The 13,844-nt window shown below is 44.4% G+C and overlaps 1 protein-coding gene across 1 annotated transcript in view; it reads left to right on the plus strand.

Annotated features, from left to right (window-relative positions):
* Nucleotides 1-13,844, plus strand: part of LOC147668691 (zinc finger protein RFP-like) — a 191,218-nt gene that overhangs the window by 128,697 nt on the left and 48,677 nt on the right. The window contains exon 4 of the mRNA XM_086948510.1: nt 3,752-3,774. Coding sequence (XP_086804636.1) covers nt 3,752-3,774 — 23 coding nt within the window. The remainder of the gene's footprint in view (nt 1-3,751; nt 3,775-13,844) is intronic.

A 13,844-nucleotide genomic window follows, 5' to 3' on the forward strand; every position in this document is an offset into this window, starting at 1 on the left:
TGCACATCTGTGCCATGTGACACACATACATGCCCTTAGGTATGTATGTGTATGTGTATGTGTGTCACGTGGCACACAAGCCTGAATCAGGGGTGCAACAGGGTGTCCCCCAGTCCCCCTTGTCAATTCGGTAATTTTACTGCATCAGTAAATACCGAATATTGCCGAATCGTTAAATTATTCTGTAAATATACCTACATAGCATTTACCGATTTTTGTAAATACCGAATCGGTAAAATTCGGTATTTACCAATCGGTAAATACTAATTACCTACATCGGGCCCTGTGTTTTTTAATTTCTGCTCCTATTAAGTTTTTAATACCCTTGTAACACATCAAAGGCTGGAGACAATGGCTCTGTTGTCCAAAATGCTTTATCTCGATGTGCCAGTGGGAATTGCAAGTTTTATACAGACCGTCAAAAAGAGTTGTAAGGATGGGAAGAAGTTAAAGCTATCCTCATGGCTAAATACACTTGAACTACCACGTTTGATCTTTTAAGATTCTGCGTCGATCTGTACTCGTGCTTGATCCATTTGCACATATGTTTTTACCTGTATTATTGACCTTACCCGATTGTTCATACTCCCTCATATCTGTATTACTTGCATTGATGACCTACCTTCCTAATTATGCTCCCTCGTGTACCCACCCCCCTTGTCTATGTAAAGCGCTCTGTTATCTGCAAAGATCTTGTTCGCGCTATATAAAACTTAAAAATAAATAAAATGGGTGGACAGTTTCAGGGTGGCCAGTGTGTGTCCTAAAGCAATTTTAGAACGTACGGTTGTTTTATTGTTTTAGAATGTTTTATGAATAATTGTCCTAATAAACTTCGTATTACCTCTTCGTAAACCCTCTGCTTTCACCTCCTCCTGCAGGGCACTCTTCTAGAACACCTTATGCTGATACCTTCTCTTGCACGGCCTTTTCTAGTACCCCTTCTGCTCAAACCTTCTACTGCAGGGCATTTGTCTAGTACCCCTTCTGCTCGTACCATCTCCCATGGCACTCGTTTAGTACCCTCTCTGCGCTTACCTTCTGCCTTCGGCAGTCTTTTAGTACTCCTTCTGCTCATGCCTCCATTCTTAGGGCACTTGTCTAATGCTCCTTCTGTTCGTACCTGCTCCTGCAGGGCATTCGTCTAGTACCCCTTCTGCTCGTACCTTCTCCCTTATGGCACTCGTTTAGTACCCTCTCTGCGCTTCCCTTCTGCCTTCGGCAGTCTTTTAGTACTCCTTCTGCTCATGCCTCCATTCTTAGGGCACTTTTCTAATGCTCCTTCTGTTCGTACCTGCTCCTGCAGGTCACTCGTCTAGCGCCCATTCTGCTCAGTGAGCTGGACTCCTGTGTCGAGGTAGATGCAGTATCTCTACCAGATTATGAACCACTTTCCTTGCACTGCTTCTCTGTCACCAGGCATCTCTGCTGAGGACCCCACAAGGCAGACTTCACCCTGGAAGGGGGGATGTACTTCTCAGTGGTTGGGCTATCACCTAGAAGATCAACATCTTTTATGGGTGGGAATCCTTCATATCTTGTAATATGACATTCACCATGTATGGGGGTTATGCGACACTGATTAGAATATAACAGACATGCTGGTCATGTAACCCTATTTACAATATCACAGAGTGGCATGTGACCTCATTCTGAAAACCGTAGACTGTGCTGTTTTATGTGATCTTTTTCAGAATATTGTGTGAAAACATGGTCTTTCACTTTTATTAGCGTATCACTGTGCCATGTAGTGAACACAGACCAGAACAATTGTGATATCGTTTTCACCGAACTCTGTATCGTTCCCTTAGACAGAAAGTATGCTCCATCTTTGACCAATCGTTCAATGTGACCGTAAAATTAACAAATGCTAAAGTGTGAGAGGAGCACCTCCAAACATTACATCTTTTTATGTCCAATAGGATAATTTTACACAAAAGGAGAAATAAGGGTTATAACAGTATCACAGCACATAAAACAGACATCACAAACTGAGTCCTTTCCGAATATTCATCTTTTATTCTCTTTTCTTGAACATTAAAATAAAGGACACTGACACATCTAAGGACACAGCCGACGCGTTTCGTCCCTGAACATAGGGGCCTTTTCAGGGCTGTTGTAAAACATATATATAACATAAACACTTTAGAATAATCTAACAAAAAAATACACGGATTACAATAAGAGCAACAGAAAATAACCAGGCAGACAACAAAAGACAACATGAATTCTAAAACATTTAGAAGGTTTTTCTGTATACAAACATAAATCTCGTATTATCTCAAATGGTAAAATGCAAATATGATATGACAACCTTCCTGTGGTATTCAATCATGTCTTCATAATGATTTCAAAACATCATAACCTGTTTATACACAACAATATTTATTGACTGCAAGAGATTGAATGTCTGTGCTTCATTGTGTTTATGCAGACACACTGTCTTTGCCAATACCCTCTGTCTATGCAAACATTCTGTCATTTATCCCTTATTTGACCTAAACACCAATTGGTCCAGTTTCCACTGAGTCAGCACATCACCAGCAAAGGCTTCATCCATATATATGTTAAAGAGTTCGGAACGTCTACTTAGACAATGTGAAACAAAATGGATTTCACGGTTATGTACATTGGACCAGGGACTAAATGAATTTCACCACTTTATCTAAATACCTTTTTAGTGCGTAAACTTCCTAAATGTTTATATGCTTGTAGCCATATACTCTTGTCAGATGGCATTTAGACTGTTCTGTTTCATTCAACAGTATGTAATTATCGTACGATCAATAGTCTTTCAATTCTTGTTGGTAGATACCCAATACGTTTAGGCAGTTTAAGAAGCTTTCTGTTAATTCTACTCTAGAGACATTGTCACCGCCTTACATCACCATATGCTGACTTTTCTTCTTTGTCACCTTCTGGTAATAATTATGCGTGGATGACTAGAAAATTCATGCCATCTGACTCATTATGTTACATTTAGTATTTCGGACATAATATGGGCTTAATCTTTGTATATAGAAAAATCTTCTAAATGTTTTGGAATTCGTTTTGGCTTTTGTTGTCTATGATTTTCTGTTGCTGTTATTGAAATCTCAGAATGCTATTTGTTAGATTAGTCTAAAGTGTTTATTTACATGTTTTACCACAGCCCTGAAGAAGTCCCTATGTTCAGGGATGAAATGTGTTGGCTGTGTCCTTATGTGTCCCTGTCCTTGAGTTTAAAGTTCAAGAAAAGAGAATAAAGGCTGTATTTTCAGAAAGAACTGTTTCATGATGTCTGTTTCATGAGCTGTGATACTGTTATAACCCTTATTTCTCCTTTTGTGAAACATTATCCTATTGGATATAAAAGACTGTGTGTAATGTGAAGTCATTCGTATCACCCACTGCTGTGTCATGTGACCATGTTGAAAACCTCATACAATGCGTGACATGACCTCATTCATATTATCAGACTGTTATGGTTTGTGATTCCCATTAAGGATATCAGTTTCTGCCATGTAATGCGACCATATTCAGAATGTCACAATCTGTGCTTAGTTATGTTATCCCAAACTCTATGCTGTGTCATGTGTTCCCATTCACAATATCTGTGCTGTGCTATACTACTCCAGTCACATGATTACAGGCAGAAAAGGAATAGCTCCTTAATGTCTTAACTTTTGATGAGTGTTCCCTCCTAAAAATACTGCCACGTTTTAACTCTTCTGTGGAAGCTGATTGCTCTGTTTGTTTCTCTGTTTTGCAGGATGTCAGAAGCACCCTAAGCAGGTAAGGCTGGTTTATTATCCTCCTCTCAGTGTGTAAGGAGCAGGCCTCGCTGCTGCTGTGTGAATGCCACTACTGAGTTAACAGAAAGTGTTAGAGTCGGATCTCCATAAAATCACTTTGTCTGAGAAATTCTTTCGATTCCCTTAAACTTCCTTAATTTTCCAAAATCCTTCTGAGTCCTCAGGAAACTTCACTGAGCCCTGAAATAATTGCTACAATAATAAACTTCTGTCCTCCCAAATCGCGTAAACCTACCTGAAGTCCTCAGAAAAGTGCCCTGATCGCACGGAAACCTCCAGTACATTCTGGGAGGCCCCTCAGGTTTTCCTCAATTCAGAGTTGCTCAAATAGATGTCCCAGCTACAATTAAAACATCCCTTCAGTGCTCCCAATCGTAATTGGAAATTCATTAAATCCATATTCAGGCTCCTTCTTTGGTAAATTCCCTCTAATCCGTAGAGGTGCCCGGCTCACAGTTGGGAGTGTAGTCTAGTGGCAGTTCTTCTGTCTCACCACGGTGTTGAAATCAAAGACCACCACTTACTACCTGGCTCCCATGATAAGAACCTCTTGTGCAGGCTTTTAGATGGGATTAATTGTACCAATGACATCACCCGGATTGAACCAATGGGAGCAAATCCAAGGGTGACCACTGGCGTCTGAAATGGCCTGAACCATGGTGCTGCACATGCACAGTTGCATCATCAACATTACATCCCTCCAAAACTTTACCACCAAACATCTTTAGTCCGGCGTTGCCGGACTGTTGCTCGTAGTCTGTGTAGCGAAGAGAGGTGGGAGGATTGTCCCATAAATGCATCTGAGCGGCACCTACCTTTCTGTTCAGGCCTGCGTCACTCACCTCTGCTCGCTCCAGCTGTCTCTGGTGCCCGAACACGGGCTGTCGGGGGATGTCGGCCCCAGCACAAGATTCCCGTGTCGCCAGCTCGTGACCTGTTTGACCGGTCGCCCACATCGGGATCCTCATCGTCTTCCCAGAGCTTGGAAACCTTGGGGAGATAAAAGAGCTGTGAAAGCTGCGGATGAAAGATCCAATTCTTGCCACCTCCTCTAGTCCTCGTTTTGCTGTCACCGTAGTCCCTTCAGCTCCGGTGATCCGCCTCAGAGTCCATTCATCAGGGAGCCAAAACTTGCACCTCACACAGATCAGAGTGTCTGGCCCTAAACTCAGGACTCCAGAAATGACGAGGCACACAGTTATATATTATTAAGGATAGGGCCTGAGAGATTGCAAAGTTCAGGACTCCCACACTCTGTTTATACCACGCCTGGCATGGCAGAGACTTACAGAGTCTACATCCTGTAAGCCTGCACCATTTGAGTCGGGCATCGTATTGCAGGAGTCTACACTCTGTAAGCCGGTACAGTGTCAGGGCCCAGTTCTAGTACTACAAGAGTAAGGCTGTGTCAGGATTCACTAGCCTTCGACAGTTCATCAAAAATAATGTGTATCAGTGGCGCTAGGGTCTTGAGCCTTCTGGTCAACAGCTCCAGTGGGCAAAGGCACTCAGGTCAGGACTGTAAGCGCTGCTAACCAATCTGCCAGGCCTTCAGCCACCTGGTCTGTGTCTGGTGAGCCAGATGGCTGACCATAGTCGTGGAAACGTGACTTCTGACCTTAGTGTGCATAGTCACTCTGCTTGGCTCCTGTGTGCCCTGCCTCTCTGGTTGGTGGCTCCTGTGTGTCCCGGCAGTCTGGGGGCTCCTGTGTGCCCTGGCAGTCTGGGGGCTCCTGTGTGCCCTGGCACTCTGGGGGCTCCTGTGTGCCCTGGCACTCTGGTTGGTAGCTCCTGTGTGGCTGGTCCGGGCCATCTGATCGGAAGCTGACTCTAGTTAATTGGTCTGTGTATTGGGGACCAGATGGCTGGCAGTTCAGCTGCAGCAGCTATTGCTATCTTGTTTCTACTCTTCGGTTCTATCAGCCCTTTCATTTGTAGAGTTTAGTAGTTAAAGGGAACTGGTTCCGTGGATTGGCCTAGGGGGTCTTGAACCACTTCAGCTAATCATAGATGGCTTCTAGGGAGGCAGATAACACCATTGAGTTTCCAGGACAAAAAACTGGATTCAAGTCCAGGCAGGGACAGTGTCAATCCACACTCATTGTTGATGTGTGGACGAACTTTTTGTATAAAAATACACGTTTCATACAAGCCAGGCCGACTGAATGTCAACATGAAGTGTGTGTTTGTGTTTATATTGTGTGTGTGAAAGTGATAGCCTTAAGGCTTACAAGATTAAATACTGTTTAATGCTACTGCTAACTAATTTGTTCTTGATCGCTAATTTTTATTCTAAAACTCCATTTTGATAATTTTTCACGTAAATAAGGCAGATAAGGTAATTGTCCATTTCTCGGGTCTGGGTGCTGTGACCAGGCCAACTCGCCTTGTGCAGATCACAGCTGAAAGGAAGTAAAAGATGTGCTTGCCTTCCAAACAGTTCGTCAAAGCGGCATTGTTAGTGTACAGAAGTAGCCATATATGAGCTGAGCTGGTTTGTCCTCTCCACTCTCCAGGGAATCATTGGGAACTTATGGCTTGATTTAGGGTTTAATGGGCGGAGTAGTGTCCATCGGAAGGATGGACATCGCCTCCGCATCCCAGCAGTGCTCAGTCTGCCAAATTTTGAGATGACCGCCTTTTTTTGCTCTCACTGTAACTCTTATTTTCCTTTCTCATTCTCTGCCTTGCTCTCAATCCCCTATCGCTTTCTCGTCCAAAATGTTCCAAAATGGCCGACCATTTGAATCAGTATATGGAGGAAGTATAGATATAGATAGGTATATGTGTGTGTGTGTATATGTATGTATGTGTGTATATATATATATATATATATATATATATATATATATATATATATATTCACATTCACTGAAAAAAACCATAGGTTATAGACCATATATAGTTAGGAATTAGCATTTACAAAACCTAGAAAATTCACTGAAAAAACCATAGGTTATAGACCATATATAGTTAGGAATTAGCATTTACAAAACCTTAATTTACTCGCACAAAACCATAGAAATTCAAATATATAGTTAGTTGCAATAACTATATATCGCGCACCCGCAATCCACTGCTGATGTCACATATTACATCATTCATGACATGGTCAGTGACATCACTGATGACATCACTGATGTCATCTCACATGACATCACTGATGACATCATCCAGTGACTGTGTGTTTAAATATGTTTTACATATTGAAGAATGAGTGGATGTATAAGTGTCTGGATGAAAAATTTAGTCGGTGCATGACTGACTGTATGAGAGAGTGATTAAATGTGTCTCACTGAGTGCATGGGTTAGTGACTAAACTGTCTTAATTTGTGCATCATTATGTCTATTGTTCTGTAAACTGCTGAATGTGTTAATCAGTAGCTATATGAGTAACTATATGGGATATTCATTGGTTGCCCAAGTATTTGTATTGGAGACTGAGTATGTGTATGAGTGGCTGGGAGGTGTATGTCTCTGTGCAAAGATGTGTGAGCAGTTGATTCACTAGATGTATGGGTTCAAAAGTGCATGTGGAAACAGCTGCATGGGCGGTTGACTGTGTGCATGAGTGTATTGGTGAGTGAATGTATATCTCAGTGCTACATGTCAAAGTAAGTACATATGTAAAACACAGTCCATGTGAGAGTAGACATATATAAATAAATGAACATAAGAGCCAGTGAATGTGAGAGTGGCTTTATGAATCATTGTAAACTTGTATGAGAGATTGTATAAGAGAGTAAATATGTGTTAGAATATGTTTGAATTAGTAAGGTGTGTTTAACTGTATAGTTGAGGAAATGGAGGTGTGATTGATACTTTGCATGACTGACTAGGTGTGTGAGTAACTCCATGGATGAGTGACAGTCTGTGAGTGTCTGTTTACACTGAGTGGATCTACGGTTATATTAGAGTCTGAAGAGCTTCATCGTATTATCACATGAATGATGTCATCAGTGATGTCATTTGAGATGTCATCAGTGATGTCATTTGAGATGTCATCAGTGATGTCATGTGAGATGACATCAGTGATGTCATCAGTGATGTCACTGACCATGTCATGAATGATGTAATATGTGACATCATCAGCAGTGGATTGCGGGTGCGCGATATATAGTTATTGCAACTAACTATATATTTGAATTTCTATGGTTTTGTGCGAGTAAATTAAGGTTTTGTAAATGCTAATTCCTAACTATATATGGTCTATAACCTATTGTTTTTTCAGTGAATTTTCTAGGTTTTGTAAATGCTAATTCCTAACTATATATGGTCTATAACCTATGGTTTTTTCAGTGAATTTCAATGGTTTTTTAATAGCAAATATCAAAAGCTGTCAAATGTCAAGTACGTGATAGGTAAACACATTTTTGTGTTTATGCACGCTGATGTGCTTTGAACGCTGCCCCCCCCCTCCCCCCCCCGCTTTTCTCTTAGGAGTACTCTCTCTTTGCAGATAGTGAAGGGTAGTTAACGCAGGCCTTTGCCCCCGTTGTAATCCGTCGTGCCTGCTTCTCTCTCCATTTGATTGATTGTTATCCAAGTATTTACTGTTTTAGAATTGGTTTTCTTTGGTTCATTCTCTATTTACAAACAAGCACAGAGTCGCAATACTCTGTTTAGTCTATGCAGATAGTGAAAAATTGTTTAAAAAAACAAAAGGAATCGAGCAAAATCAGTAGGCCACTAATGGGATCTCTTTTTGGCCTCGCTAAAATAGAAACATTAAGAACAACCCCTCATGAGAAATACAAAACTAGTGAGATGAACTGAGCTCCACACGATGATGGCTGCAAGACAGCTCAGCTCTGCCACCCACCCCACCCAAAATAACGACAAACACTATGCAAATATTATAAATATATACAACACACCAGCAAAGTAATAGGGTAAAACATTTTATTAAATAACTATTTACATAACTATTTTTTACTTTTTGTTGCCCGATCCGGCTAGCTCAATCGATCGAGCATGAGACTCATGCACTCTGATCTCCTTGGCCTCAGTCAAGCATCAATAGTAAGATTTTATACATGAGTGTACGTCCATGGTTTTGGTCCCTGAGTTGCTTCGATGTCACTGCCTTGCACAAATAACATAAGTCCTGGATGTTGGGTGCCATAGTTCAGAGTTCTGCGCAGCGCTTGTAACACTGTCTAAAGCTTATTTGCACCTGCTGCAGCTTCACTATTCTCAAAGTAAGTGGGGGCCGTTTGTGGACCTGACTGCATTTGAAAACAATGTGATACGGTACCTCCCTAAACCGCTTGACGGAGGCCCCCGAGGGGCGGTGTGATGGCGCGGACTGGGAGAAGACGCTTGGCATCGACCCCCTCCCCAAGTCTTGTTGCCCTGGTGTGGCCTGAGAACGCCCCCGACATAGGTGGCCGGCTCCCGGGGTCCGGCGGAACTTTTTGCCTTTTGATGACTCTTCCATTCTGGGCCTTGTCCCACAATCCGCTTGACCTGAAGACACGCTGTAGTGGGGCGCCCCTTTACCGTTTCAGTTGCCATTCCGCCCGCTTTTGCTACACTGTGCCTCTTCCGCCATTCAGCTGTTTACCGCCCGCTCTTGCGACTACAGCGTCTCGCTCACCATGTAGTTCAATTGCTCCCGCTCTTGCGATGCAGCGATAGGCGGCTGCCACAGGACTCTCAAAATTGCGGCCGGCTCTTCAGATTTGGGCGTGGTCCACTACATGGCCCTGGGACACCTTGGAACTCGGACGCTTGTCTGCTAGGGCTTGGGCCCCATTCTCGAAAGCGTCCCCTCAGCCTTGAAGATTCGACAAAAGTCTTGGGGGCCCCCGACTCCCGCAGGCTTCTGGTGGGGAGCGGCTGCCATGATTGCTCGTGGAATGTCCACGACTGAGCTACGAGATGGTGCTGCTCTCATGCTGACACCAACTTCAGTCTGAAACATCCTGAAACACTGTAGACTACTAATTCGATCAGTTCCGGTAGCGCCCCAACGTGACCCGGTAGAGAAGAACTTGCCCTCCCCTCTTTGACTGATGGTTCTTGTTGCCTGTCCCTTCTGTTGTCATTTAACAGAACTTTTTAGACTGCTGAAAGGGGTTGTGTTCCGACCGCTGGTTGGTGGAGACATTTTGACTATATTCTGGACCTACGTTGTCGCGTAATGCGTTATATGACACGCCGCGTTAGCGCACCCGGAAGTGCTCCGGTGCGCGAAGCGCAGCTTCCCGGAAGCGATCCGGGGCGCGGCGCGCAGCGCGTAACGTAAGCATAACCGGTCATGTGACTTGTTAATAAAACTTCATTTGTTTATTTTACTTTTGTTATTCTAATGATGAAAGGCTTGGTCATATGACCTAAAAATTACGCTTTTTATTGCTTTCGAACATTATTTTTTCTTAAACATATATGTTATAATGTTCCAGGCTAATGTACTTTCCTGGAAAATTTACAACTGTCCTGCAAGTAAAATATATTCCTTTTTCGAGAAAAAGGGCGTTTCTTCGTCCCATGACGGAGCCGTTGAGCAAAAGAGGCTCGGACTGCTGTCTTAGTCGCCGATACGCCTGAATATCAGATTCTTATCGATCACTTTATGTTGCAGGAGTAGAAAACACAACAGCCCTTGACCATTTATCTTTACTGCGTTCCTGCGTATTATACCTTTTATCCGTCATGTAATTGGACTGCTTTATTTCACATGCCTTTTACTGATTCGAAAACAGTGACTAAAATTAAAAACTTTACCAATGTAAATACTACTACCATGTTTTGTTTTAAAAACCTTTATTGTGAAAATGTCAGTATACAAATACGGGCCTATAACCACGTGGGCCGGCCACGGCGCAAACTGGAATCGTATATGATGAGGAGACATTTACACTGTAGAGGAACGTAACGAGCGGGCCATTAGGTTGCAAGAACAAAGGTGTCTAACAGTTGCGGAATCGGTGGACGTACATTTTGTAATTAAAATACGACAGGGCCACTTACAATAAAATTATCTAGATATACATTTGCGGGCAAGTACCATGGGTGACGTTAATTCGAACTTTCAATATTACAGTAATCAATAACACATCAGAACTTAATATCAATAGGGATGTCGAAATATTCAATCAATTCTCGTCCCCGCCCGCCATGTGCTTCAAAACTGCATACGTATCTCGTGATATCAAGGTTGTGCAACCAGTACACAACAAGGAGTTACGAGTCCCATTTATACCGGCGCCATTTTGGGCGAGGCCGGGCAGGTCCAGGATATAGTCAAAATGTCTCCACCAACCATCGACTATGATAATGTTCATAAGCTCTATTTATTAGAGTAACACTCATCTGTCCACATGAAATTAATTTGCCACAATCTAAACATGTCATTTTAATCTTTCCAAAGTTCTTCTGAATATTTGGGACCGTTTCCCTTGCCTCTAATGCTGTCAGTGCCACTTCATTGGTGAATGTACTGGCAGGTCGGGGGTTGTCCACCAAATCTCTCATTTGTGCAGCACTATAATTAATCGGTGCCACCTCTCCATATGACGATGCATGGTATAATTACCATAACTATATTTCGGCTCGTTTGCGCCCCCTCCCCCCCCCCCCCCCCCCCTTCGGGCACCCCACGCCGACTTTCGGCGCAGCATTGTAGGATGGCCACACCAGAGCGGCAACTTGCTGGACACCACCTCGGTGCCAACCGGATCTCAGCGCCTTGTGGTGTCTTCCATTCAGAAAATATTGAAGGCAGCATTTTGAAATGAAAGATAAACAGCCGTTCTCCTAGTGAGTCTCACATTGTTACATTTAGGAAGAATGTTGAAGAGTAGTATGTTGAAAATCTGAAACCATTGTTCTACAAACTCTCAACCAGCCTTGGATGGAAAAATGCAGAAGAATGTACAAACTGAAAACCAGTTTTTGTCTGTATAGCATCAGCAGCAACGCTTGAGTCAGCTTTGTGTGAAGCCGCCATTTTGATTCAATCAATAGCGTCCCCCTGCACACATTCAGGGACCTGGTCGTGTCTTCAGGTCAAACGGATTGTGGGACAAGATGCAGAAAGGAAAAGGAAAAAAGTTCCGCCGGACCCCGGGAGCCGGCCGCCTATGTCATGGGCGATCTTTGGCCACACCAGGGCAATAGTGAAACTGCAGCAGGTGCAAATAAGCTTCAGACAGTGTTACAAGCACTGCTCAGAACTCTCAACTATGACACCACCTCGGTGCCATCCGGATCTTGGCGCCTTGTGCTGGTTCCGGCCTATTCACACATCGGTCCGCTACTGACACCACCTCACAGGCCAACAGGGCAACACACGCCGACTTTCGGCGCAGCTTTGTAGGATGGCCACACCAGTGCGGCAACTTGCTGGACACCACCTCGGTGCCATCCAGATCTCGGCGCGTTGTGCTGCCTTCGGCCTACTGTAGCCGCTGGATAGCGAGTGAAACACCAAGGGGCGCCCCACTGCAGCCGAGGAGCCTCCATCTTGGGGGCGACGCACAGCATCACATTGCTTTCCAATGCAGTCAGATCCTCAAACAGGCCAACGGGGCGCCCCACGCCGACTTTCGGCGCAGCATTGTAGGATGGCCACACCAGTGCGGCAACTTGCTGGACACTACCTCGGTGCCATCCGGATCTTGGCGCGTTGTGCTGCCTTCGGCCTATTCGCACATCGGTCCGCTACTGACGCCGCCTCACGTGCCAACGGATTTTCTACGCTTTTTATAGCCCTATGCCGCATAACAGGTCATGTGACTTGTTTATAAAACTTTTCATTGGTTCATTTTACTTTTGGTTTCCTAATGATGGAAGGCTTGATCATATGACCTAAAAATAACACTTTTCATTGGATTAAAACTTTTTTTTTCCCAAACGATGAAAGCCCCACCTTGTTTCTAGATGTTTCAGACTGAAGCTGGCGTCAGCATGAAAGCACCACCATCTCGTGGCTCCGTCGTGGTCATTCCGCGAGCAATCATGGCAGCCGCTCCCCACCGGAAGCCTGCAGGAGTCGGGGGGGGGCCCCCAAGACTTTTGTCGAATCTTCAAGGCTCAGGGGACGCTTTCGAGAATGGGGTCCAAGACCTAGCAGACAAGCGTCCGAGTTCCAAGGTGTCCCAGGGCCATTTTAGTGGACCAGGCCCAAAAAGGAAAGAGCCTGCCGCCATTTTTAGAGTCCTGTAGCAGCCGCCTATCGCTGAACCGCAAGAGTGGGCGCAACTCAGCTGAATGGCGGATTTTGGCACAGTGTACCAAAAGCGGGCGGAATGGCAACTGAAACGGTAAAGGGGCGCCCCACTACAGCAGACGAGGCTCCACCTGGGGAGGCCCGTTCACGCCGCCTCCCTCCCCCCCCCCCTCCCCGGGGCGCCCCACGCCGTTTATCGGAGCAGCATTGTAGGATACCAAAACCAGTGCGGCAACTTACTGGACATCACCTGGGTGCCATCCACATCTCAGCGCGTTCTGCTGCCTTGGGACTATTCGCACAACAGACCGCTACTGACGAGGCCTCCCCCCGCACCCCACGGAACGCCCCACGCCGTTTTTCGGAGCTGCATTGTAGGATACCAAAAACCAGTGCGGCACCCAGGTAACATCACCTGGGTGCCGTCCAGAACTCAGCACGTTGTGCTGCCTTGGGACTATTCGCACAAAACACAGCTACTGACCATTGTTTCTTCTGTTTTAAAAAAAAATGTTTAAATGTATTTACTGTTTTTGTTGCGTTGTATATATTTATAAATTATTAAAGTTTTATAATCCTACTACTTTGTTGGATTGCTATATATTTTTAATGTGACACATAATTGTAAAAACTTTGATGTACAAAGAGGCATCCCTGGAATCTTCCGCTTCAGGCTCGGACCCACACACCCTCACAGTGACAATCCCCTCCCCAAGCACAATACAGGATGGTTATCAGATAGTAGGAACGCGTGCGGTGTGACGGATCTCATCGGGTGGGGGCCTTGATCTACTGTAACTCCTTTAAAGAGGGGTGAGTCTTTACAGCTGGGGCCATAAACTACATCTGCAGGGCTAGGTGATAGCCTGGGACCG

Source organism: Lissotriton vulgaris, unplaced genomic scaffold (assembly GCF_964263255.1).
Source record: "Lissotriton vulgaris unplaced genomic scaffold, aLisVul1.2 SCAFFOLD_2097, whole genome shotgun sequence".
In the NCBI taxonomy this organism is placed as follows: Eukaryota; Metazoa; Chordata; class Amphibia; order Caudata; family Salamandridae; genus Lissotriton; species Lissotriton vulgaris.